Consider the following 26193-nt stretch of genomic DNA (forward strand, 5'->3'; position numbering starts at 1 on the left):
AACTGCTGGCTTCATCATATCGCCTCACATTAAAGGGAAACAAAACACCCTGACTCAGAATTAAGTTTGTGCTATTTTAATTACACTGTACTTGATAGTAAAGTCAGCATAATATGTACACACATGGATAACTGGCATCCTAATTGAGCATCAAGATTGAATTTATATCATCAAGTTATTGAAATTGAAATTAAAGGGGAACTACGCCCATTTTCAAAATGCATACATGTTATTCCTATGGTTTAAGACAGTCCAAAAAATATTAGTAAACATGAACAACTCTCTCCCAAATCCAAAAACTAGAGTGCTAAAACTCAAACTTTAATGGCATACGGTATAAAGCTTGTAACTGCTTCATAGACAGTGAATGGGAGAGATGTTACAGATGACCCTGAGAGCACCCAGGGGAACGTTTTGAGTATATGGGAACATTTTTTGTTTCACAAATGACAACACTACAATAGAATAAAACTCATTTGGGTATAAAAAAGAAAGAAGTCTACAAAATCAGACTCCCATTCATTGACTTCATCCAAAATCACATACTATGCACTACATACTCAATATGTGTGCTGTCATTCAATATACTTTTGTGTGTATAATAGCAGTATGTTTCAAATAACACTTTACTTAACCATTTAATATATTTCATGTATATCCAAACATTATTGAGAGACTGACACATCACTTGAAAAACAAGACATGGTGCACAATATTGAATTTCCTTCTCAGAAGACAGAATATAAGACCAAATATAACCAGCAAATAAAAACCGCAAAGTTAAATCAAAATGCACTTAAAAACTCCAAAAAAAGAGAGGAATAAATATGACTGCTTATTTGTTGATTGGAATCTTATTTTACTTCATTTAGACCAGATGGATTAATGTACAGTAGGTTACATCTCTATTTACAAGGCAACTTAAACGTGCAGTATACATCTAAATCTATAATCTTACGCTGGATTGCTTCAACATAATAAATACCTTTCACACTCTATATATGAGGTTGGTTGTATCTATGTGAATATGAACTTATCTCTTGACACTGCACTATTACAACTGGTAGTATTCTTTTTTCTTATCTTTTTTGTTTGTTTATATATGTTGTTGCTGCTGTCTGTATGTCCCTTTACAAGTATGTGTAGGTAATCCTTTAACCTTAAATAAAAAATAAAAAAATAAAAATACCTTACACACACTCACATATGATATCAATAAAATAAAGTCACATGTTGAATCAGGTAAATACAGGACGGTGTCGTTCTAAAACCTAACAGCAGGTGGCACATGAGAGCAGGTGAATATGAGGCAGGATTTCATCAAGCAAGTAAACAAAGACATTGTGTAAATATAGTTAAACAATAATAAAAGCTTGCATTCATTTACTGTATTTCACTTGTTTTCACATCTCAGTTGTGTAAACTTGGAGGTATGGAAGTGCAGAAGCAATAAAGCCGTAGCATAGCATCACCTGTAATACTTTTGCATTGGATTTATTGCATTCACTGCAGATTGTCAGCCTCTGAAATCCTCAGCACCGGGGAGCTGAAGTTGGACGAGTAGGGAACTAAGTTCTGGGTGCTCAGATAACTAATCTTCTTGTCGCCATCGTTTTCCATACTGGCCTCCAGCGAGTTGGGCCCCTGGCTGCTGGGCTGCGGCGGTGGTACCAGGCCGTGCAGGAGGCTGTTCCCCAGTTGGGAGTTGCATCGAGCCAAGTTGTCAGTCAGATGCTGCATGTACACCTCCTCCAGCTGTTTCTCCAGCAGCCCGTTCAGCACCGAGTTCGACATGGGCTCCAATCCTGATCCGGGCAGATCCAGGCTGATGTTCTCACTGGGTATGTATGAGGCAGACTCGCCTTGTTGGGCTGCCCATTCTGGGTGACGGGGGACAGTGTACTGGGGCACGATGGCTCTCGGTGGGTTGTGTGAGAAGCGGCCCGAGTCGGCCACCTGCAGGTCTGGGTACTGTTCCAAGAGGCTGCAATCGTCTAAGCAAAGTGTGAAGTCAGGGTCCAGGGTGAGGACAGGTGGACACCCAGGGATTAAGAGCCCTACAGGACCTTGAGGCACCACTCTCAGTCCATGGAATTCGGTGGAGTATTCTTCCTCGTTTGGACCTGATTACAGAAAGTAAACTGGTTATTTGGATGTTTTCAATTCAATTTAGTTCGGTTTGGCATTTTTGCTACTTGGCATGAACGTGTTAGTGAGATTCAAAGTTAACACAGTAATAACGCTTTAACGTAAATTTGTTTTTGACGGCACAAATTTCTTGACCGCATTAACACAATTTTTAGGTTGTAGCGGGGTTTTAACGCTAGAATGGAGATACTGGCATCATATGAAACTAGAAAACCCAATGAATCGATTGGTACCAACAATGTCATAATAGCTTGTCACAAAGGAGATTAAATAACGATCCAAATTTACGCTAAATTTTGGCGAGGAAAAACTGTCATGGCCATTTTCAAAAGGGTCCCTTGACCTCCACCTCAACATATGTGAATGAAAATGGGTTCTATGGGTAAGAGTATTAAATACTTGACAAATCTCCCTTTAAGGTACATTTTGAACAGATACAAAATGTGCGATTAATTTGTGAATAATCAGGATTAAATATTTTAATCGATTGACAGTCCTAGCAAGATTATATCTGACAAAGAAAAAACATTTTTATAAAAGGGAAGTTAAGAGCTCTAGACTGTGTAAAGTTAACGTCAGTAGCAGTATGGAAAGTTAAAATGAACACTACATCAGACGGTTTGTATGTTTTATAAGGCTGTTTACCTGCTTCAGTCTGTAGTTCTCTAGGCTTCGACTCCGAAAGAATGCAGTTGAGCTGATCCGTACGATGAGTGTGTACGTGTGATCTCTTTAGCTTAGAAGCAGAGGCAAACTTTCTCTCCTCCCTGTAAAGCAGCACTCTGAGAAAACCTTCAGCCAACATGACACAGGATGACTGTCCTCTTCTTCTTCTTTGCGTCTTATGATCTTCAGTCTTAAGTGCAAATGACACAGCGTGTTATTGCGTATGCTATTGTAAAGTTCTACTAGCTTGTTTCACTTCTGCAACTGAGAAGTGGCCCCTCCACCCACATAGGCCTACTTCCTTTATTAACACCTAACTGAAAATCACAGTTTAGAGAAGAGAGAACAGGGCATTTATACACAAGCTGAGAAAGCTTAATACGCATGAGTAAAAGTACCAACAAAAACATTTAGAAATACTCCATTATAGGTAAAAGTCCTGCATTAAAGATCTTACTACTTAAAGGTGCAGTGCGTAGGATCTGTGGGCATCTAGAGGTGTGGTTGCAGACTGCAACCAGCTGAAACTTCTCCCGTGTGCCAAGCGTGTAGGAGAACTACAGCGTCTGGCGCGAAAACATGAAAACATGAAAATGTGGAACCATGAATGGCCCTATCTAGAGCCAGTGTTTGGTTTGTCCGTTCTGGGCTACTGTAGAAACATGGTGGCCGGCTCCCTGAAGAGGACCCGCTCCTTATGTAAATATAAACGTCTCATTCTAAGCTAACGAAAAAACAACAATTCTTATTTTCAGGTGATTATACACTAAAGATACTTATTGATCCCCCTAAATGCTACACACTGGCCCTCTAAGTAAAAGTACAGAAGTATTATCAAAGGTATTTAAAGTATCAAAAGTAAGGGCCCCTGTGACACTTATATTATGTTATATTACGTTATTATATTGTTTATACTGATGCACCAGTGTGTACGGAGCATTTTAAAGTTGTAAGCTGGTTAAGTTGGAGCCACGTACAGTAAGGACATTTAGTGGTTCCCAACCTAGAAGTCGGCCTCCTCCGAAGGGTCAAAAGATCTGTGGAGTTAAAGCTAGGGTTGGTAATCTTGAGAAACTAGCAAGAGTACGCTAGATTTAAAAATGATCCAACCTATAAATCCAGCCCAGTGTTGCTGACTCTTTTCCAATGAAAGTAGCTAGCAGTACTAGCTCCAAAAGTCCCTAAATCTAGAGAGAAAATCGCCAAGTCATTATGAACATAAACATATCATAATGAACGTGACCAACCAGGCCATAAGCCAAAGACATTGGGAACCACTGGTTTAATCTTCAATAAATTAGAGTATAATATAACTGAAATACAAGGAGTACCTACACACTGGAGTCACCGCTCCTATTAGTTTCATTAGCGATAGTTCAGTCAACTACAGGTCGTCCTCTTTCAGAATAATCATCTTCACCATATTCAAAGATGAAGTTAATATTGAGTCAGGAGAGGAGTGTTTGAGAATAAGTTTTCATAGTCATGTGCATTGCAATTCTATTCTTTAATATTTTATAAGTTTATCATGTCATGTCATGTAAAATCTTAATCTGAAAAGTAGATAGTGACTACAGCTGTCACAAAGATGTAGTGAAGTAAATTGCACAATATTTGACTCTGACATGTGGTGGAGTAGAAATATAAATAGCATAATATGGAAATATTCAGGAAAAATACAAAGACCTGAAAACTGCTGAGTAGCACTTTCAGTGGTCGGAGAAGATTCTGAGGAATATTCGAAGAGTGTTGCAAACCAGTAACTCAATGAGGGACGACTTCTTCAAAACAAATCCTACTTTCTCTTTCACAATGTTTATACTTTTAAGACAATGAAATTACCAACACAAAAATATGTCATAAGAAGGCAGAATTTATTTCAAATTTGTTTGACTTTGTCATTATGGAAACACATTTCATGACAACCAACCAAGGAGTACTGACAGTCAGGCTTTTATTTGCAGTCTTATTCTTTTTATTTTTATTTTAGAGAAGATTGTGTAAAACAGGAATTACCGACACCACGTGAAACAGGATATTTATAGCAAACGAAACAGCGATCCAACTCCCCTCAAAACAAAAACAGCAAACAAAAAAAACTCAATGTCACATCCCTGTGTGTATGCAGACTTGTCATTTTGGCATGTGTTATCATTTTTTTTAAACATTTCGTAGAAAAAAGTTTGCTATTAAAACAGCATTAAGACAATATAAAGTAAATACAAACACAGAGAATGGGATAGATAGCTTTTACAGAAGGTGCTGCAGGTTTGGCGATGATGATGTGATTGGCAGGAGCACAAACATGTTTCCAGGATTTGAACAGACGAGACTATTTTTAGTTAAACAAATGAGGCTAATGTTTCATGGATGATGTTCAGTTTGTTGGCCGAATGATGAATCTGTGTTACAATTTACAAGGTGCGTACATTTTGTTGATCTCAAAAAAGGAAGCTACACATTCATGCTAATGGTTGATTGACAGGTCATTGGGCCTATAGGCTTAGCAGGCTGAGCTTAATGGGAGGAAGCAGAGCTGTTTGTAGATACCCATAATGCTCTGCTTTAGCACCTCCTTTCACTGCAGCTGACAAGGCACAGCTGAACACAGATTAAAAGAAAAAGAACATACTGAAAAAAGTAAACCAAAACCGTCCATATTTATAAGCCAAGTGAAATTCTTTTTTTTTCCTGGATCAGATCCGGTCCAGGTCCATCTGGGGTCCAGATCTGGGTTCAGGTAGAAACGGTGTAAAAGCTGCTACTGCTGTGCTTTCTTGGCTAGAGCCTCGGCCTCCTGACAGAGACACAGAAAAAGAGAGTGTGTTATATTAAAATGGAGGATATTGGTTTATATATCCCCTGCCACAGCACCGAGGAAACCCCCTCTGTTTCTATGGTAACTGGCACACCTCCCTGCAGCTCCCGTTGTGGCACGGAGGAGGCGCCAGTGTGCAGGAGGGAGAGGAAACGGAGAAGAGGCCTGCTTCGGGTGTTGAGGATATCATGAACAGATGTATTATGTAATATGTGTGTGTTTTCTGTATGGACATCACATTGCGAGGATAAATATATATTTAGGCACATAAGCCGGCATTACAGGAAAAATGGCTGCAGGAGTTCAGTTCAGAGAAAGGACAGTGTGTGTTTGTGTTTATATAAGCTTTATACCTTGGAGCCCGGGGGAGCAGTCAGACCCAGGAACGCGTACACGGCGTTGTCCTCCCTGGCATCGAAGAAGGCCTCATAGTTCTGAGAAAGAGGGAGAGAGAGCTTTAGATGCAGATCGATCGGAGGATCAGCTCCAACCTGAGGAATGATAACGTGAAACAGACTCTGGATCAGCGCCTTGTCGTTGTCGGGGTGTTGTGTTATTTGTCCAGAGAAAGGCCTCGGTAGTTGATCCGATAGGAGGGTATTGTCTTTGAGAATGTCGCCCACAGTAAACACATTCACCCATTTACTGTTTAGTTGCCTGCAGTCTCTCTCACATTCTTGATCCCTCATTCCTTTGTTTTCACTCCTTTTGCTCCCACACACACATGCCGATACACACACAAACAGATTTGGATAAAGGGAGCCGTACAGCTGCAAGTATCCTGGGAAATGCTGTTCTCTTTGTCTCTGACATTCAATACAGCCCATCCTGCATTTGCAACTTCACTGCCAGCCCTCCATTAGCTGTATGACTAAAGGTTTTAGGCTCTGTGTCCTTCTAATGGGAGTAAATTAACATCTGAGGCCTGTACTACGAAGCGAGTTCAACACACCCAGGGTATCTTCTCGTCATCTTGCTTAAAGGCAGGGTTGACGATGTTCTCCAGTATACACTATTTGTTATATTGGTTATATTGGTTGAAATGGTCCGGAAAAGAGCCGTCATCTGTAGCTGCTGTAATCCTGTAAAAACGTCTACCAATCACTGCCTCGCGATCCGCTTAGAAAGAACCAATCAGATGCCTTCCTGCCTCCCTGCTTGTACTCTACCCTTGGGGTGCACCAGCCTGAACTCGAAGCGCGTCGCTGCAAGTTTACTGGAGAATGGAAGAGAAAACTCAGCCAAAAGTAGCACTCCAACATCGTCAACCCTATTTTTAATAGAGTTCAGGCTGGTGCACGCCAAGGGTAGAGTACGAGCAGGGAGGCAGGGAGGCAAGGAGGCATCTGATTGGTTCCTTAAATATGAAGCTTGAGCAAGGTGATGGTTAACTTAAGTTTGTGCTTAACCACAAACTTAAACACAAAGACTGGGAGCAGGGGAAAACAGCTCACCTGGCTCTGTTCAAAAGGTAAAGAAATCTGCCTACCAGCACCTATAAAGATCACTATTTAACACTTAAACAATCATGTTTCTTGAATCCGTACAACAAACAAAGTGAAAAAACGTTAAGTTGCCGTTTATTAAGGGGTTATGTGACTAGATCTTGTTGTTTTTTTACTTCGGATTTTGTACAAATATAGTGTTTCCCTCCGTTTCTAGTCATTATGCTAAACTAAGCTAAGCTAATCAGTTTTTGGCTCCAGCTTCATATTGAATGGACAGATATAAGAGTGGTATAACTGTCTTTTCCCAAAATAAATGCTGTTTTGAAGCATTCTGCCAGGATACATTTATGGTAGATAAATTCTAAATCATTAATTTAATTTAGTATTAAAGCAGCCATATATATCTATCTATATATATATATAGATAGATATATAAATACTGTATAATATATTGTTTATTGTACACTTGGGTCAGCAGAACAAGCTAACATTGACATATTATCATGTTTTAGCAAACAGTTTCCTTTTTACTAAATCTAGCAGAAACAGAGCAACATTATTATTCTGATTCTGTCCACATGTTTATGTAAATCCAGTATTTATTCTCCTTTTAGCTCTGTTTATGTCTTCAGCAACTAAGTATCTGGCTCTTTAGCTGCTAAATGCTCCACTTTGTTCACCGACTAGTCACTACTCTGCACTCTGGTGCGGGGCAGGGAGGGTACAGTGGGTTTATCTACCTTTTTTCTTGCTGAAAACGACACTGATGAGAGCCGTGAGAATGAACCAAATCAGTAAAGTCACATGACATAAAACCAAAACAATGACACCTTTCACATTACACATAGTAATTAGATCTATTGATACGATAAAAAAATGTTGATTAGTGCAGCTTTAAACATATTTAGTCTAAAAACATCAGAATCAGTGTTCAGAAGCCACCGTGCATGATTTGTGTATACTGAGAAGAAGAGGTGCAGCTCTGCCAGTCACCTATCAGTCTAGCACTGTCATTGCATGAACAATCATGTGCCAGTAATTCAGAGCATCTGTGTGCATGCGTGCCTCACCCCGCAATATTTGCAATCGTTAAATATCTGTGGGGGGAGAGGGTTCCCCGTGGCCGGCCGGGACTCATCCGGAACGTTCTCTCTCATCCACTTCCTATTGTCCTCGTTGGCCGCGATGTCACACTCCTCGAATACGATCTTATTGGCCGACAGGAAGCCCATCACATCCTGCTGCTGCTTTTTAATCTGCGTGAGAGAGGGTGACAGAGGGGAAGTTGTCAGTTAGACACGTGGTAACTTTCAGCCTTATGAGGAAACAGAAGGGCTTTGGTTCACCATACTGTCATCAGTCTGCCGCTTCTTCTCTGCTGTGAGAAATTACACTACAGAGATCGCTGGCCGCTCTGTTACTAAGTTACCACTGGTTTGCTGAATGAAGTGATACAACATGAGAATTCAAGAGGGTGATCTCGGGCAAGGCTAAGCAGGGACGGATTGTGTTTTATCTGCATGGAAAAATGACAGATAGCGAGGAGGACGGCAACGCCCAAGTCTGGAGTCCCATCATCCTCCTCCTCACTTTATTGTTTCAAAACTCCTTGCAGACTTTTAATTTGACAAACTGCCAATCATTTTTATATACTAAAGTGAGCATATTACTCACAAAGAAAGACTGTGTTTTCTCACTATCTGGGATTTTGATGCAGATGTGATTATTGTTTAAAGGCTCCCTGTTGTGTTGCATTGGCACAGCAGAGTATTTAACACTTCTTGTCTCAATGGTGACACTTTTAAAATAGTCGATTCGGCTCCATGCAAAACCACAAGCTTGTTATCTAAGAGGATGCAAATAACCGACTCAATGACCTAACAGGAAATAAAAGTGTATCAAGAATGACAGGGTGACACCCTATAGAGAGGCGATGTCCCGCCCCTTCCGGTGGACCACCTTGGGACCTTATTTCGGAAAAAATATGAGCGGTAGTCACCGGCGAGAGACAATTTTTTTTTAAATCCTGTATCCTCACGCATATGATGTTTGTCAAGAAAGTGGCAGTTTGTTGTAAAACTGACACACTAAGCCGATTGTCGGTGAGCGTCCCTCACCGCACTGTTGGCTCTAGTCTGCCCGTGTCAGAGTTTTCAGCGATGTGGTCATGAGAAAGCCGCTTTATTTCATGTACCTCTCATAACAACGGCTTGTATATAACCTCGACTTGCTGCTGTGGAGAGTTATTTCCTCTCACGCAGGTGCAGAACGTATGTGCTAGTTGGCCGTCGGCTGTCGTCTTTGCAGTGTGTTCGAGTGCAACTTTTTGGCCAAGACAAAGGAGACGTGAGGCGATGCAACAGTTGGCCTTCATCGCCGCTAGTTTGATCATATCATATCAGGTGTGTCTGGGCCTTAAGACTGTGAAAATACGTAATTAGAAAGACTACACACCCAAAAGTTGCGCAAGTGACGTCTCTCTGGCTGAAGCTACGATGCCTGTGTGTTTCATACTGGGATTTACTCACACGAGCAACGGGTCTTGTTGGTTCTTTCGCTTTGTGCTGGTATCGGATCAGCACTTGGTATCGGCTGATACCGCAAGTCCAGGTATCGGAATCGGGAAGGAAAAAATGGTATTGGAACATCCCTAGAAGTAAGGTCCCATGTGATCCACAGGAAGGGGAGGGACTTCCCCTCTCTATGGGATCTCCCCTCCATTAACGTTACTGTCAGGTATGTCCTATGTAAGCTGCTCTGTCACAGAGTAACCCAAATACAGTCACACACAGCGAGGTAATAAAGAAGCTACAGAGAGGATAGAAATGTGTGCTTGCCTGGATGTGTTCTGCCTCTATCATTATGGTCGTGTGTGATGTAGTATAAGAAACTGTGGTCCAATGAGGTCTCAGTGGGTGTGTGTTAGAGGGAGGATGGCCCTACAAGGCCAGACGGAAACAAGAGCTCCTCTGGGACTCGAGAGGAGGTAACTGGTCAAACACGAGCCAAATAAGGCCTGCTGCGAGCCAAGGAGACACACACACACACATCCAGCCTGAGGCTGCAAACACATTCACACACATAAAATCAAACTTCATGGTAAAAGCACTACAAGGTTCTATGGATGATATTGTCTTGCTGTCAGTCCTCCACGTGAGGGCTCCTCCCAGCTTTGTGGTGTGCAGGCGAGACAGGTGGATTACTTATTATTCAGCCATCTGCTGAAACAACACGGACCCATGGAAATGAGGGCGCTGCTGACAATGCTGGCAGATTAGCCGTGGTGCAGTTTGAATCATTTAATGGCAGTTGCACTCCCGAGGCCAAAGTCCTAAAACCAGCTCTTTGCCCACCTGCTCTGGGAACCGGCTCGGGACGGAGCAACGGAGTGGAACGCCATGAGCTCGGACTCACTTTGACTCACTCTGTCTCTAAACACAGACCTCTCTCTGGTGGAAGAATCTGCACAGCCTGCTCTTTCTCCCTTTCGACTTACATTAGCACAGTGCACATTAATATATTAACTAACGTTATCCTAAATTTCTAAAGCGACAAGTTGAGCACAATGTTCCACTTTCTCCTCTTTTCTCCTTTCTTTTGGTGCACTCTGGCCATTGCCCAAGAACCCTGCATTGTACTGTTGCCAAGCGAAATTAATTTGTAGGGCACACTGGCCTCATGCCATCTGCCCCGAACTCTAATTGCACAGTGAGAGTTCCCAGCTTTGCCCCGTTTAGTCTTCAGTGGAGCTCTTGGGGATTCTAATATGGAAGAAAACAGGCGTGCCCTGCCTCTGGGTGTGGTACTAAACAACTACTGTTGCCCCATCACTCCTTATCTATCTCTCTGGAACACTAGAAAATTACTCCTCAGTCTTAATAACATAGACAAGACAGTGAGGCAGTGTCAGACCTGCAGACAGTCATGCTTTCTTTCACATAACCTCAATAGTTTCCAATGGTATGCAAATATAAACTGACATTAAGTATAACACAATGCACAAGCAGAGGCGTTGTCTCTGAGTTGTTAGTTTTGACTAGACATGCATCAGGCAGTAACCCTTCTAAAACTTGCATTCTCTCTAATATCCAGCAGGGGGCGACTCCTCTGGTTGTAAAAAGAAGTCTGATTGTGCAGAAGTCTATGAGAAAATGAGCCTACTTCTCACTTGATTTATTACCTCAGTAAACATTGTAAACATGAGTTTATGGTCTGGGAGTTTCATCTTACAAGTTTAACCTTTTCACAGTGTGTTTTCAGTTCATGAAAATTAATTGTTACATTTTGTTCGCCTAAAAACGTCTTATTCAGTGTTCGGTTGCACTTAGCTCCACCCTCTTGTGTCACCTCCTGTTACAAAAAAACAAGATGGCGACGGCCAAAAAGCCGAAATCTAGGGTTCAAAACGGCAGTCCACAAACCAATGGGTGGCATCACGTTGACTACGTCCACTTCTTATATACAGTCTATGGTTTTTAGCCATGCTGGCACCATGGCTCTGTCAATGGCAATACTTGTCGGTCGGTCGGTCCACCACTTTGGTTCAAACTGAAATATCTCAACAACTGTATTATAGGTTTCCATTAAATTTAGAACAGACATTCATGGTTCACAGATGATGAATCCTACTGGGTTTGGTGTTTCCCCGACATTTCCTCTAGCACCACCGTTAGGTTGATATTGTTGTTCTTAGTGAAATATCTCAAAAACTATTGGATGGGTTAGCATAACATTTTGTACAGACATTCATGATCCCCAGAGGAGGAATCCTGATAACTTTGGTGATCCTCTCACTTTTTCTTCATGTATCCTGTGAAATATCTCAACATCTACATGTTGGAATTGTAATAACTTTGGTGATCCCCAGACTGCTCCTCTAGCGCCATCATCAGGCCAAGTTTGAATTTGTCCAGAACTTTGGTTTATGAACAAATACCTGCAAAGCTAATAATGTTCCAGCCTCAGCTTTGCGTTTAGGGCTATTTAGCAAATGTTAGCATGCTAAAATGCTAAACTAAGAGGGATAACACGGTGAACTTTACTAAATATATAACCTGTTCTATATATCAGCATGTTAGCATTGACATTGTGAGCATGTTAGCATGCTGATGTTAGCATTTAGCTCAAAGCACCCATAGACCATCTCTAAAGAGGACGTAGTCATGACGTCACCCATCGGTGTTTGGACTGCCTTTTTGAAGCCTCGAGTTTGGCATTTTGGCCGTCGCCATCTTGTTTTTTTTGCAACCAAAAGTGACACGTGAGGGTGGAGCTAAGTACAACCGAATGTTGAATAAAAGATTTTTTAGCCGACCAAAATGTATTGTAAACAATTATCTTTCATGAACTGAAAACACACTATGACGGGGTGAAAGTTGTAAGACAAAAACGCCCAGACTGGAAAACGCTGTGGTAACAACCTGTCAATCACACGGTAGCCACGCCCTAAAGCATAGACCATAAACTCATGTTTAATGAGGTAATAAATCAAGTGAGAATTAGGGTCATTTTCTGATAGACTTCTATACAATCAGACTTCTTTTTGCAACCAGAGGAGTCGCCCCCTGCTGGCTGTTAAGTCACTTCTGCAATGGCTTCACTTTTCAGACCCGGAGGCTGCCCACTGAAAGCACCCCTGCACAGCCCTCACAGAGCTGCTAGCATGGCTGTAGACTCTAATATGTATTGAACTAGGATCATGGAAATGGTGCCAGGTAAACTGTCACTAACATATAGAAGTTCAGTAAACTAATTCAAAATGTTGATTTTAGTGCACCGATACCGATCAGTGTGCATGAAACAAGTGTTTGTTTCATGCACACTGATACCAATTTTATCAGCAGTGACCTGGCACCCTTCTTATGTCTTATCACATTCCCAAAACAGTCCACGTACACACCCGTGGAAGAATTGCAGCAATCACTAGATGATTCAGTGTGTCCACTAAAGTCTGGAATGAGCAAAACTGCATGGCAATATGAGTGATTATCAGCACATTTAAACATTTCTGATTAATTCAATATCTGTTATTTCAAATCAATTTTGAGTAGTAATTTCCAATATATTTGCTATTGGGTAACAAGAAGTAATAGATCTAATGCATAAAAGGCAAGTTACAGTAAAACATATCTTTTGTTGCATGGATCATTATTTTGACTCCAAGTAAACAAATAAACAAAAAACACAGATGTGGAGAGAGAATATGCAACATATGCTCTTTGGTTTACATTCCACATCGTCATCATCATGTGAGAGTTGTGGCAGGGCCATGAGATCCGGAGCTGATCAATTCCTCACAAAGGGCAGAACTCTGACATTAACAGCTGCCAGACAATGACAGGTATTGATTGGATGCACTGCATCCACAACAACATAGGCTCGGATCAATACGGTGGAGACTGATTCAATCAGTTACGTCGGCTCGGGGTCGGGGTCAATTCATGTGCAATTCACTCGCATGTTAAAAGAAAAGACATTAAACGGGATGTTGTCAAACATTCTTCACAAATGACCTTTCTAACGGCTCAGGAGTCCAACATTTGAAAAACCCACTGACTAAAGGAAACATGAATCACCCCCAGTCCTGTGTGTTTGGTAGGGATAAAGGATTTGTTTTGATTAGATCAAGTCTGATTTGTGCTGAAAACAGATGCTGAGTGGGATTTTAGCAGCAACAGTAGCCAACACCCAACCTTGAGCTCAGTCAGCATTACAACACTGTTACAAAAGAGCCTTACACTGCTGCTCTGAAACAACAGCAAGAGGCCAGAGAGTAACCTTTTATACTGACTAACTGTCGCAGCCATCCAACTCAAGTCTGACCTAAAGGCCCTAATGTCAAACCTATAGTGGAAGAAGAAGAGCAGTAAATCTGAAACACAGAGCACAAGACTTGGACGTGAACAATGCAGCTGTAAACACTGGAAACATATTTCCATGTTGTTACTGATTCTTAGTGCATTTATAGTATAATATAATGAAGAAATTTTACAATAGTGTGGCTGCAGCGCATAAAGTGAAATGGGGCAGTAAATGTGCTCTGGCGCTGGCTGGGTTTTGGCTCTTTCCACAGACGTTTTCAGCTTTCAGTTAGCGCTCCACAGTCTAGAAGCACTGCTACAGGTGTGTATTTACATGTGTGAGTTTGTTATTCAAATTTAGTCAAAATGTAAACCTGAGAAGCAGGTCAAACTAGAATAAGTAGCACTATTCTCTCAACGATACTGCATGTACAAATATCATTTGAATGTATTTTTATTTTTTTATATTGTGTCACAAGGTTAACATGAGGATATGGGTACGTAGCATGACCTAATCTTCACACAGCCATTGACGGTAACACTGGAAGTCTCTCTATAGAATTCACAGCGAGTCACAACGCCATTCTTCAGGTGACTCAAACGTTCTGTTTCTCATTAGACTGGGTGGAAATACGATGATGTCACCTCGCATTCAGTTTGCAGGGATACCACCCACCACAAGGGACTAGCACAGGTCAGAGGTCAGGGGAGAACTAAGCTGGCAATAAGTGCTTTGCTCAGGGATACTAACCCCCACACTAACTGAAGCAAGGAGCAGACCTGGAACAGTCCTTTTTTGTTGCTTATTATGTTCCTTTTTTTTCTGTCTGAAAGGTGTCGACTCCACACAATGATAATATGCAAACTGTAGTTTTTGGTCTTTTGTTAAATGTGTTTTTCCTCATACTACAGCATCAAATTTCACATAGATAACATTTATTCCAGGACTATTATATTGGGCTGCAATAAGTGTACACTTGTATACTGGGCACACACATACCAACCAGACAGCAACTTCCGGGTCTGAGAAGTGAAGCCAATGCGGAAGTGTCTTAAACTTGCATTCTTTCTAATAGCCAGCAGGGGGCGACTCCTCTGGTTGCAAAAAAAGAAGTCTGATTGAATAGAATCTTAGACTGTATATACGAAGAGGAAGTAGTCACGGTGACGTCACCCATCGGTTTGTGGATTGCCGTTCTGAAGCCTGGAGTTACGCATTTTGGACGTCGCCATCTTGTTTTTTTGCAACCAGAAGTCATACGAGGTGGTGGAGCTACGTACAACCCAACTCTGAATAAAACATTTTTAGGGAACTAAAATGTTATAATAAACTTTCATGAACTGAAAACACACTGTGAAAGGGTTAAAAGTTGTAAGACAAAAACACGGACAACTACGAGACTGGACCTGCTTTATGGTCTATTTGACTCTAAATGGGACCATAATTTACTAAGTGCTGTATTGAAGAAGATTTGAAACTAGTGACTGAGACCATAAACTCATGTTTACAATGTTTACTGAGGTAATAAATCAAGTGAGAAGTAGGGTCATTCTCTCATAGGCTCTTATACAATCAGACTTCTTTTTGCAACCAGAGGAGTCGCCCCCTGCTGGCTATTACAAAGAATGCAAGTTTAAGGCACTTCCACATTAGCTTCACTTTTCAGAAGTGGAGGTTGCCCACTGGAGAAAAGTCTATGAGAAAATCAGTAAATATTGTAAACATGAGTTTATGGTCTCAATCGCTAGTTTCAAGTCTCCTTCAATACAGCATACCTTGTGATTGACAGGTCGCTACCACGGCGTTGTCCGGTCTGGGAGTTGTCCGTGTTTTCGTCTTACAACTTTAACCCTTTCACAGTGTGTTTTCAGTTTCAGTGAAAGTTAATTGTAACATTTTGACCGCCTAAAAATGTCTTATTCAGCATTCGGTTGTAGTTAGCTCCACCCTCTTGTGTCACTTCTGGTTGCAAAAAAACAAGATGGCAACAGTCAAAAACCAAGATGGCGATGGCCAAAATGCCAAACTCGAGGCTTCAAAATCGTTGTTCACAAACCAATGTGTGTTGTCAATGTGACTACGTCCTCTTCGTCTATGATACCAACCTAATCTATCAACCATTCATGCAGACGTGAAATGTTGAGGAACGATCCTGTTGACACAACTCGCATAAGTTCTTCATTACCTGTTGGTTCCATACTGTACTCCTCTCTATCTGACCTTTGTACATTAGTACACGTCTTTTGCGAATCAGCTCTGATTGTCTTATATATAGATTTCAGTCCATTAAACCGTATAACACATGGTTCTTGAGATGTTTACCAGCCTCGGCGGTGCTACATAGAACCATTTCTGATAACGTTTGCTGTTATATGGATCAGATTCTGCATAAAATCAATATGCATTAATAGCTATAAATATGCACTGACACAGAACAGGATGTTATGTCTTTAGAAAATACATGTGGCTGAATAGTGCTGACTGTTGTAGCTTGTGAAGAGCTGAATCTGATACATCCCTCTGGCTAATTTTACAGCCTCTCTCTCTCTCTCTCTCTCTCTCTCTCGCTGACCTGCAATCGTTTCCTCAGCGGAGCAAAAGACTTTAAATGTAGCTTTTTGAAATACTCCTACTTGTCTCTCTGTTTTGGCTGTTGCTCCATTCACATCACATGCTGAACTAGATTAAAGTGATTCATGCAGGAGCAGACAGACACTGCTGGTTAGTGGAATGCAATCACATTGTTTTGTAGACACTGATTCAATCGAACTGCAAGCTGAGGGTTTCAACCACAATTTGTCACTCAGCAGCTTTTAACTAGTCTGAATGTCTCTTTTTAATGGACTATTCCATCAAAGACAGACGCTGCATAGAGAGATTGTAACATAAATACTGTATAAATCAGTGCAATAAAACTCTGTAACATGACAGCATATCTTACATCTAAATAAATCCAAAGACATTTGGTACCATAGCAGAGCGGATTAAGATAAAACAGACACAACTTTAGTCTGTAACGCTGTTTTTCTTTCAACGCTAAAATAAGATGCAGAATGATAGATGATAATATGAGTATAAGTGTATCCGAGCAGCATTTAAGAGGACATATTAAGCTTGTCCACTTGTTCTAGCAGACTCTTCTAAAGACAGATCAATGAGAGGTAATGCATTTTTCCCAGACGGGCTCCAGCACGGTGATGGCATCGCTGGCTCTAAACTCAAGAGCTTTATAGGAAGCTCCCGTTCTCTCTGACTGCTGCGGAGTTTTTGCAAATGCCATTTACTGTAAGGGCAATAAAGTTACTCAGAGCTGTCCAGCTGAAAATTATACTCTGCGCTCAATCACTTCCTCTGTATGTGAGCTGTGAAGACAAGCGGGTAAATCATCCTAAATGTGACAAGGGACTTTCATTTGAGTGACTTTGGTGTTGAATTTTGATTTAAAGGCTGTGTCATTTCCATTACAACACTTTCAATTGTGCACTATGAAACATTTCAGTATCATCCTAGAGTCTAGGGTGTCTAACTAATTTTAGTTCATGGGCCACAAACAGTCCAATTCGAAGTAGGCCAGACCAGTAAAACCATTGCATAACAACCTATAAAGTGTACAGAAGCACAAATACATTCTGAAAACATTCACAATTAATGAACAACCCATGTATAAAACAGATGACGAACAGCCTGAGATGTAGGGCTGGGCAATATATCGATATTATATCGATATTGTGATATGAGAATAGATATCGTCTTGGATTTTCGATATCGTAATATGACATACATGTTTTCTTTTCCTGGTTTTGACATTGCAGTTAAGTGATGCAATTTTCTGAACTTACCAGACTATTCTTGTTCTATTATTTGCCTTTACCCACTTAGTCATTATATCCACATTACTGATGATTATTCATCAAAAATGTCAATTTTACAAGATGACATTTGAACACATCATGATAATGTTTTAATTTAAATTCGCTCAATACTCATACTCAGGAAAAAGCACAAAGAATACATTGTTGAAAGTCTAAGCCTAACCTAGTCGATTTATTCCTAAACCTAACTAAGTCGTTTTATTTTGAAAAGACAGGAGCGGAAATTGACACGTGCATCACATGTTGCTGGACATTCGTAGGGAAAAGCATGAAAAATACGTTGAAAGTCGTGTTGAGCGTCACGACAAATAGGGAAATTCGTAAGTACACGAATCAAATACTGCCATGAGACTGTGTTGGTACTTTATCATATACCCCTTTATATCCATTTGTATACTGTTCTTTTGCGAATTTACTAGTAATACCTGATGATCCGCCTCCAGTTTCTCGCCGAAAAACAAAATTTTACAAGATTAAATTTGAACACATCATGACAACTTTTACCTTTGCCCATAGTAGATGCTCGAACCCGTCATAATGTTACTCAATGGAACCGCCGTTAACGTTAGCAGTTAGCTCTATTATTTAGCCAAGCAGGATTGTGCTGCCCACCGCCTGCAACAGCTAACAGCGACTAGAAAGCATTAATGCCGTCAGTTCCTCGTCCATATGGGGGCTTTCAAAGCGAGCGACAGGTATAAATAGAGACAGGGCGTTCGACAAAAGTTCAGTCCCGCTCTGCAGCGCTGCGTCATTGGTGGATAGTTAGAACACTCCAATAGAAAACAATACAATCAAGCTGATTTTGTTGCTGACGCTCGCTAGTGTCACATTCAGTATAGGGTCTATGGTTAGGACAAGGACACAGTTATCTCATTGAGACACGCATTATCAAGAGAGACCTGATAAAACTTGGTGGCAACTGTAAGGGGCCTACAGTGGATATTTGGTGGCCACAGCGTAACTTTTTGTGGCCATGGGCCATAGGGTCATTGCTAATGTCGTACCCTGATGTGGGATCCATAAAAGCGTCTCCAGCATAGGGACTGCTACTCCCATTTAGAGTTAAATAGACCATAAAGCAGGTATGCTTTAGGGCGTGGCTACCTTGTGATTGACAGGTCGCTACCACGGTGTGGGAGTTGTCTGCGTTTTCGTCTCACAACTTTAACCCTTTCACAGTGTGTTTTCAGTTCATTGTAACATTTTGGTTGCCTAAAAATGTCTTCAGCATTCAGTTGTAGTTAGCTCCACCCCCTCGTGTCACTTCTGACTGCAAAAAAACAAGATGGCGACAGCCAAAATGCTGAGCTTGAAGCTTTAAAACGTGGATGTATAAGATAAGTATGTATAAGACCTGGATAGGCCGCTGCTCAGCCTTGCTTTGAATTTTTTTCCAGTGGCCACTCGCGATATTGCAATGAAAACTCCCGGGCCATCGGGCCATAGTTAATGTCTTACCCTGACGTGGGATCTATAATAGCGTATCCAGCATAGGACCTGCTACTCTTATGAGGACAGCGCAACCCTCTGTGGACAAATAAGAATAGCAGTACATTTTATTGAAAAATTGGAATTCTATTCCAACTTCTCTGAAACTTTCACACTTTGCAAAGTCACTCAGGTAGGAGTGTAAGAAAATATGGATACACATGAGTATCGCAATATTATGTTTTGCAATACTGTATTGATTCTTCAGAATGATGTATCGCTTTTTAATTAACCTCTTAAAAATCTGACGGCCTGCCAACAGCCCCGACCAAAGATACTGGCATCATACGAAACTGATATGGAATCCATTGGTACCAACCATGTCATGCTTGCATGTTGCGAAGGAGGCTAAATAACTCTCCAAAGTTACGCAAAATTTTGGCAAGGAAAAACTGGCATGGCCATTTTCAAAGGGGTCCCTTGACCTCTGACCTCAAGATATGTGAATGTAAATGGGTTCTATGGGTACCCACAAGTCTCCCCTTTACAGACATGCCCACTTTATGATAATCATATGCAGTTTTGGGCAAAAAACATGTAGTTTTATGCATGCAGTAATGTGTTATTTTTGCCTATTCTAAAAATGGTGTATTTGAATATTTCTGCATACTGGGGTCTCTAAACAGTCTTGGAATCACATAAATTGGGTATCACTGGAAAGCTGAGACTCTTGTGTATCAAATGAGTCCAATTGTATTCATGTGTAATGATGTTAGTCCATATAGTAGCCATTTCACATAGAAAATTAGATTTGAAAAAAAAAAAATCACAATATACCGCCTTGCTTGCAGTATCACAATATATCGCAATATATTGAATTGTTACCCCTGTAACGTGATACGTATTGTATTGCCAGATTCTTGCTAATACACAGCCCTACCCAGTGGGCCGTATAGGACGCTTTGGCGGACCGGTTCTTGCCCTTGGGCTGTATGTTACATACATGTAGGACACCCCTGTCCTGGACTGTGACAAGCACTAAGTGGTTCTTCCACATCACTGAAAATGTTAAGAAGCTGGCAATAACCAGAAGCAAACTTCATCACAAGAACAGCGCCGTTATAGCCAGAATGCATGCTTTAGTTGCATTTTAATGTAGTAAATGAAAAAGTTCCTACAAGTCCAGACCTCCAACAAGTCCCAAACAGAGTATGAGCGTTCCTGTGCTGCAGCTGCATGTCTAAAAATGAGCCCTGGAGCATTGCATCACCATCATTCCTCCACCATTCTGGTACAAAACTGGCAAGAATGAAGCTAATGGTCCTCTGTGGCTGCAGGACAGTGAAGGCAACACTCAAGACTGTGAGCCACCCTATCCTGGCATCAGGAACATGGATTTTTTTTGCATGCATTTCCTGTTTGTGTGCTGCAAAAAAACACAGAATTCAGGAAACCACAGCTTGAGAGAGAGAAGTGTTAACTTCCTCCCTGTCTGTTATGATACTCTGTGATAAAGTTAAAGAGAGGAGGGGGAAAGACAAGAGAGGAAAAAGACATTGACAGACTCCATCTGTGTTCTCGAGGAGGGCAGAGCAGATGTTTACTGATGAGTCAGACCACTCCAGACTGAGAGGATGATGGACATCAGTTAGTTAGTGGGTTAGTTCAATAAAAGTTCAGCTGCCTTTTTTTTTTTAATAGTCTAACAAGCACATGCATCCAGCTAAAACATCACAAATATACATATTTATCTCTTACCGAAGTGGATCCGGAGGACGATGCTATGTACACTTTGATCACCATGATAAATCCCTGGTGGTGGTGCAGACACGAGGTTGTTAGCTTGGTTGGTTGGTTAGTTGGTGGCTCCTGCTTCCTTTGCAGGACAAAAAGAAACTAACAAGCAACAACAAACTTCCCCCCGAGCTGAAATGCTGTGTGTGGCTTGTTGAAGGCAGACTGGCTATCTGCGCAAACGCTCCTGTTCTCAGCACTGGATGGAGCTTTATGCATTCCTCCTCCGCCTCTATTACTCTGACTGCCTCTCCGCCCCTTACAGTCTCTCTCTCTCTCTCTCTCTCTCTCTCTCTCTGTCTGTCTGTCTCTCTCTGTGCAGCCGCTCAACACACACACACACACACAGACTGGGAGACGCGTTCACGCACCGCCCAGAGAGAGGAGGCAGCGGGCCTATCATGATGGCAACACAAACAGGGTTATATTGTCTGAATATTTCAGCCCCATTGTCTGCTGCAAAGCCAGACACTGTGACTACTACTATTGTGCTTTTTTTTTTTTTTTTTTTTTTTTAACAGTGCAAAATGTGCACCGGTGAAAGTGCATGTTAGGTGAATATAAAAAAAAAGCAAATAAAATATGCGATTTTTTTTTTTACACTTATGTGCACAGCCTCTCTTTTTAAGCGCCAGTCCAGCAGAGCAAGAGCAAGCAGCCACATCACCATCATGATTATTATAGCCGGGCTCTGTGGGCCCCCTGCAGGCGTCTGGAGCAGACGACGCGAGGGCTTATTTCCTCTGAAACGAATTTAGCAAACTGACAAACAAAAAAAAAAAAATGTGTCGAGGAGAGAGGAGAGGAGAGGAGAGGAGAGGAGTGGGCGCCATATTGGACTCAAACACGAAGTGAAATTTTTATGGTGGAGATTTCTCCTCCTCTCTGCTGCTGCAGATGTGAGCTGTGGTTTCCTAAAGGATGCATGGCTTTAAAACACCATGCATGTCTGCCCTGCATAACCTTTTTTTTTTTTCTTGCACACACTCTGTGCACGGAGGCAATATGTCCCTTTCCCCTCTCTCTTAGCCTCCCATCTCTCTCCCCTCTCTGCTAGAAGCCATTCAGACCACCAGAAACATCACCGACTCCAAGTGTTCTGCAGAAGCCCGGATGGCGTCCTCTGATTGGCTGAGCGCCCTATCAATCATGCCCTTTAGCCGCACCCCTCCCCCCATTCAACCACTCGCCTCTCTCTGTTTCCACTGTGTTTACTACACTGCCGAGCATACGGGAGACACTCGTCTTCACATGCACTGACACCCACTGAGAAAAAAAACAGCTTTTTAGTTGTATTTGTAAAGAAAAACCTCCAAGAGATCAACATGCCCAAAAGAAAGGTACGTATGCACATGATAATAAAAATAGTTTGATAAGGATATGGGGTGTTAATGCATTGCAAAGGGCTGAGAAGACATCCCTCTGAGACATTACTTAATTATAACGTAACGGATAACTGGTATTTGTCGTTGGGAATTTTTTGCCTATTTTCTAGATATAATGTTCATTTTTTATGCGTTGCAATGAATATTTTCCCGCTCATACACGGCCTTTAAACGAGGTTTATATGTGCAAGAGCCGCTGTCCTTTGGGGGGAGTCAGAAGTCTCTCGGTCTCCATGCAGTTAAAGCACAAGCAAAGCAGCCATGCTTTGCAGCTCTTGTCCACCTTCGTCGACTCGACCCTGCCGAGAACAAAACGCTTCGCTTTTCGCGATTTCGCAACCAAAACCGGCAAAAAGTGCCACCAGAAATTTCTTCAGTGCTTTTACTTTGCATTTTGGCCGCGAAAACAAACACTCGCCGTCGTGTTTCGATAAAATAGTATATTTTCTCTCTTTGTTCGCGGTCCCAAATGGCTGCGCTGGCGTGTTTCTGCCGCCGGGTGGCGCCGCGGAGCCGCAGCGGCAAAAGGTCCCTCCCACCTTTTCTCAGAGACTCCCGCGCCAGCTTTCAAATGTTCACTGCATGTATTGAATGAGAGAAAGAGATGGGGGAGTGAAGGGGAGAAACAGGGCCTGGGCTCTCAGATATAAGGCTCCAGAGGCCCACATGGCTGAGATCTCACAGCCCACTAGTGAAACCAGGTGTCACCATCACATCCCTGGGCTGTGAGCATTAAAAAACACCTGTATTTATCATAAGATTTAGTTTTCACCTGAAACCAAGAAGTTTTTTCAGCAGCTCTGTAATTATTCGTAATATGCACCTGAAGCATTTATCAACTGTTTCTTGTCCTTATAAACACAATTTAAACTCTCAGTGGTGTTATTTTGTTTATTTTTTCCATTTTAACCGGTTCTGTTTGTGTTTTTCAGGTATCTGCAGCAGAGGTAGGGGATAAGGAAGAGGTAAGAGGGGGGTGCACGTTAATTAACACCTCATAGGTGTGATTAAGATTGAATTTTCATCAATATGTGAGGGCATTTATCAGGAAGAAAGTATTTGAATTCAAATGTGTGTGTTTCCTGAATATCCAAATAAAAGCCCCATAATAACGGCGTTTGTTTCTGTTTCAGCCCCAGAGGAGATCAGCTCGGTTATCATCGGTAAGAAGACACATACAAACGAAACTATCTAATTTGCATTAACATATTCAGTTAAAAAAAAAACGCACACACACTAATTAGATAAAACCATATTTAGCCTTTTAGAGAAGCAAAACCAGGTTTAGAAATAGGATTTATTTTTATAAAATATGATTCCTAGCAATACCAAATTTAAAAACAGGTAATTTTTACATTCGTAAGCCCCAGAGGAGATGAGCTCGGTTATCATCGGTAAGAAGACACACATACAAACGAAACTCTCATTTGCATTAACATATTCAGTTAAAAAACACACACACACACACACTAATTAGAAAAAAACAATATTTAGCCTTTTAGAGAAGCAAAAGGAGGTATAGAAATAGGATTTCTTTTTATAAAATATGATTCCTAGTAATACCAAATTTAAAAACATGTAATTTTTTACATTCGTAAGCTTAAGAAGATTATTTAGGTAGTAATACAGTCAGAAGTAACTTGAAGCTAATATTATGCCTTATTATATTAATAAGGAGATGAAAACATGCACATTCTCAAAATTGTTTGTGGTGCTGGGAGTAGATCCCCTCCAATATTTACTTTTTTAAATAAAATGACACACACTTTTCTCTGCTTTATTAGTCAACGTTTTGGTGATATTATACTAATAAAACATGATTTAGAAAGGTTTTTGCTGGTAAAAAGTGCTGGTACAATACACACTAAATACCAATAACGGGCATAATAGAGTGCTTCAGAATTATTACTTTTAGTATGTTAATGTTGTCTAAATTCTTTAATTAACCCAGTTAGGAGCACTCATATTAATGTTATAAACCCTCACACAATGTCTGTATTAGAATGAGTTTCCTTGTAGGGAACATTTTAGAGTTAATCACTGTCACCCGTTTAAAAAGTTTTCTTGTACCATAAGAACAAAATGAGCAAAGTGCATCTTCTTGATCTCTTTTCTTCTCCATCGCAGAGACCGAGCCAAGCCAAGCCGGAACCAAAGGCCAAGAAGGCGGTAAAGGTAAGAGACGCTAGAAGACACACACACACGGGTATAGTGTGTGACTGTATATATCCGTCCCGCTAACACAGCATGTCTCTGTGGCCCCCTGCAGAAAGAAAAGGCTGTGAACGATAAGAAGGAGGACAAGAAGACCAAGAAGGCGAAGGAGAACGCAGAGGCCGAGGCGAACGAGGAAAACCACTCTGAGAACGGAGACGCCAAGACCAACGAGGTGGGTGTACTATGCTGAAAAATGATTTTAGACTTCGGTAACGACTTACTCAAAGTTCTGATCTGGACCTGTCTTGCTCCGTCCCAACAGGTGGACGCGCCCCCCGAGGAGGCCAAGGAGGAGGCCAAGTCCGAGTAGCACCACTGCCCAAGCTTCCTCCTCCTCTACGACCCCCCCACCCCCTGAACCTCCCCAGCCAACCAGCCAGCCCCCCCATCCCCACCCCCCCCAAGTCTCTCACATGGTTTCCCTCCAAGGCGTATTGTTAACAGAGGAATATTTTTATCAATGATTTTATAAGTATCCGTACAGATTTTTAGCACAAAAAGCAAAGCTGATTATGGAGCGCCTTGCAGATTTGCAGTGGTCATATCAAGTGTCTGCAAGCAAGATGAACACACTAAAATCTTTTTTAAATGGCATTTCATGATTGTTGAAGGCTTGTTTGGTGTAGAAAGTGCGTCCCTGCCGGATTGGCTATGTCGTGAGTTGTGTATTCCTGTGTTTTTTCCCTCCTTCCCCCCTCTCTTCCTCCTCCTCTCCCTCTTCTTCCTCCACAGATTAGACCTACAGTTCAGCCTTTATCCATGTTTTATTAACGGTTCAGCCATGCTAATGTGGGTGATTTCTTTTAGACCTCTAAATGTGCAGTGAGTTCCCTTTTTGCTTCTGTCTATTTTTTTTTTTTTTTTTCATTTGAAATCTGTGTTTAAAAAAAAAAAAAAGCGTGTTGTCCATAAGAAAGAGGAAGACGAACATGTGAAACATTCCGGGAACAGCGATATGCCTCCGACCCCGTCTCCTAGACGACCCTGCGTGTGAAAACAGCTCCCGCTCCATCCACGCTGTCACGTCAGCTTTTCTAAAACACTCTGGTTTTTTTAAAACGATCGAATTTGGAAACCCCTTCTCTGACAAAAATGCAGGTGTCTGGTCCCTCTCTTATGTTCTGAAATTCTCTTAATAAAAACAAGTCCTGGGAATTTTCCTCTATCACGTGTCCTGAGTTTGTTTCTTCATAGACAGATAGAAGTTTGAGCTTTCACGCAAACACCATAATAGTAGAAAATTCAAAATAAAAAGGTTTTTTTTTAGTAACCTTGCATGTATCTATAACTCCAGTGGTGGTTTTGTAAGTAAATGCAACAGTATATCATCTCAATGACAATGTAAAGCTATATTGTAGCCTTTAAACCTAATGCATCCTCTATTATTAACCACACGTGAGAGCCTTTCAGTGTTTATCTGTATAGGGAGATGTAAAATCTCACCTATTATGCATACAAGACATAAAACAGTATACAGACAAGACGCTGTGACCTCTGATTAAACGAGCCAAGCCTGTAGTATAACTTAACTGCAAGCAAATACAACCTTCCTTTGAGTCTGTGCTGCAGCAGGATGCAGATTCTTAAACGGAGACATTTTGGTTTGTCAAATT

At 41.4% G+C, this 26193-nt stretch overlaps 3 protein-coding genes across 3 annotated transcripts; 1 reads left to right on the top strand and 2 right to left on the bottom strand.

Annotated features, from left to right (window-relative positions):
- Positions 1 to 308: 308 nt before the first annotated feature.
- Positions 309 to 3033, bottom strand: si:dkey-237j10.2 (uncharacterized protein LOC568721 homolog). The gene is made up of 2 exons (XM_037779296.1): positions 2794 to 3033; positions 309 to 2123 (listed from the first exon to the last, which is right to left on the bottom strand). Exons 1-2 carry the CDS (start codon positions 2951 to 2953, stop codon positions 1504 to 1506), a joined length of 780 nt encoding a protein of 259 aa, XP_037635224.1. The 5' UTR covers positions 2954 to 3033; the 3' UTR covers positions 309 to 1503.
- A 1634-nt stretch (positions 3034 to 4667) lies between these two features.
- On the bottom strand, positions 4668 to 21258 carry sh3bgrl (SH3 domain binding glutamate-rich protein like). The gene is made up of 4 exons (XM_037780231.1): positions 20943 to 21258; positions 8151 to 8336; positions 5986 to 6066; positions 4668 to 5611 (listed from the first exon to the last, which is right to left on the bottom strand). The coding sequence occupies exons 1-4, from the start codon at positions 20985 to 20987 to the stop codon at positions 5576 to 5578; spliced, it is 348 nt and encodes a 115-aa protein (XP_037636159.1). The 5' UTR covers positions 20988 to 21258; the 3' UTR covers positions 4668 to 5575.
- Positions 21259 to 22162: 904 nt separating this feature from the next.
- On the top strand, positions 22163 to 25745 carry hmgn6 (high mobility group nucleosome binding domain 6). The gene is made up of 6 exons (XM_037780232.1): positions 22163 to 22318; positions 23296 to 23328; positions 23497 to 23526; positions 24491 to 24538; positions 24633 to 24752; positions 24843 to 25745. The coding sequence occupies exons 1-6, from the start codon at positions 22304 to 22306 to the stop codon at positions 24888 to 24890; spliced, it is 294 nt and encodes a 97-aa protein (XP_037636160.1). The 5' UTR covers positions 22163 to 22303; the 3' UTR covers positions 24891 to 25745.
- Positions 25746 to 26193: the final 448 nt, after the last annotated feature.

The sequence above is a fragment of the Sebastes umbrosus genome, chromosome 9 (genome assembly GCF_015220745.1).
Source record: "Sebastes umbrosus isolate fSebUmb1 chromosome 9, fSebUmb1.pri, whole genome shotgun sequence".
NCBI classification, from domain to species: Eukaryota; Metazoa; Chordata; class Actinopteri; order Perciformes; family Sebastidae; genus Sebastes; species Sebastes umbrosus.

Excerpts from the sequence above, each read along its gene's own strand:
- si:dkey-237j10.2 (XM_037779296.1), bottom strand. The coding sequence starts at position 2,953 with ATGTTGGCTGAAGGTTTTCTCAGAGTGCTGCTTTACAGGGAGGAGAGA. Across the intron at positions 2,124-2,793 it reads AGAACTACAGACTGAAGCAG|GTCCAAACGAGGAAGAATAC; the intron begins GTAAACAGCCTT and ends TTCTGTAATCAG.
- sh3bgrl (XM_037780231.1), bottom strand. The coding sequence starts at position 20,987 with ATGGTGATCAAAGTGTACATAGCATCGTCCTCCGGATCCACTTCG. Across the intron at positions 8,337-20,942 it reads CGTCCTCCGGATCCACTTCG|ATTAAAAAGCAGCAGCAGGA; the intron begins GTAAGAGATAAA and ends TCTCTCACGCAG. Across the intron at positions 6,067-8,150 it reads ACGATTGCAAATATTGCGGG|AACTATGAGGCCTTCTTCGA; the intron begins GTGAGGCACGCA and ends CCTCTTTCTCAG.
- hmgn6 (XM_037780232.1), top strand. Across the intron at positions 23,329-23,496 it reads AGGTAGGGGATAAGGAAGAG|CCCCAGAGGAGATCAGCTCG; the intron begins GTAAGAGGGGGG and ends TTTCTGTTTCAG. Across the intron at positions 23,527-24,490 it reads GATCAGCTCGGTTATCATCG|AGACCGAGCCAAGCCAAGCC; the intron begins GTAAGAAGACAC and ends TCTCCATCGCAG.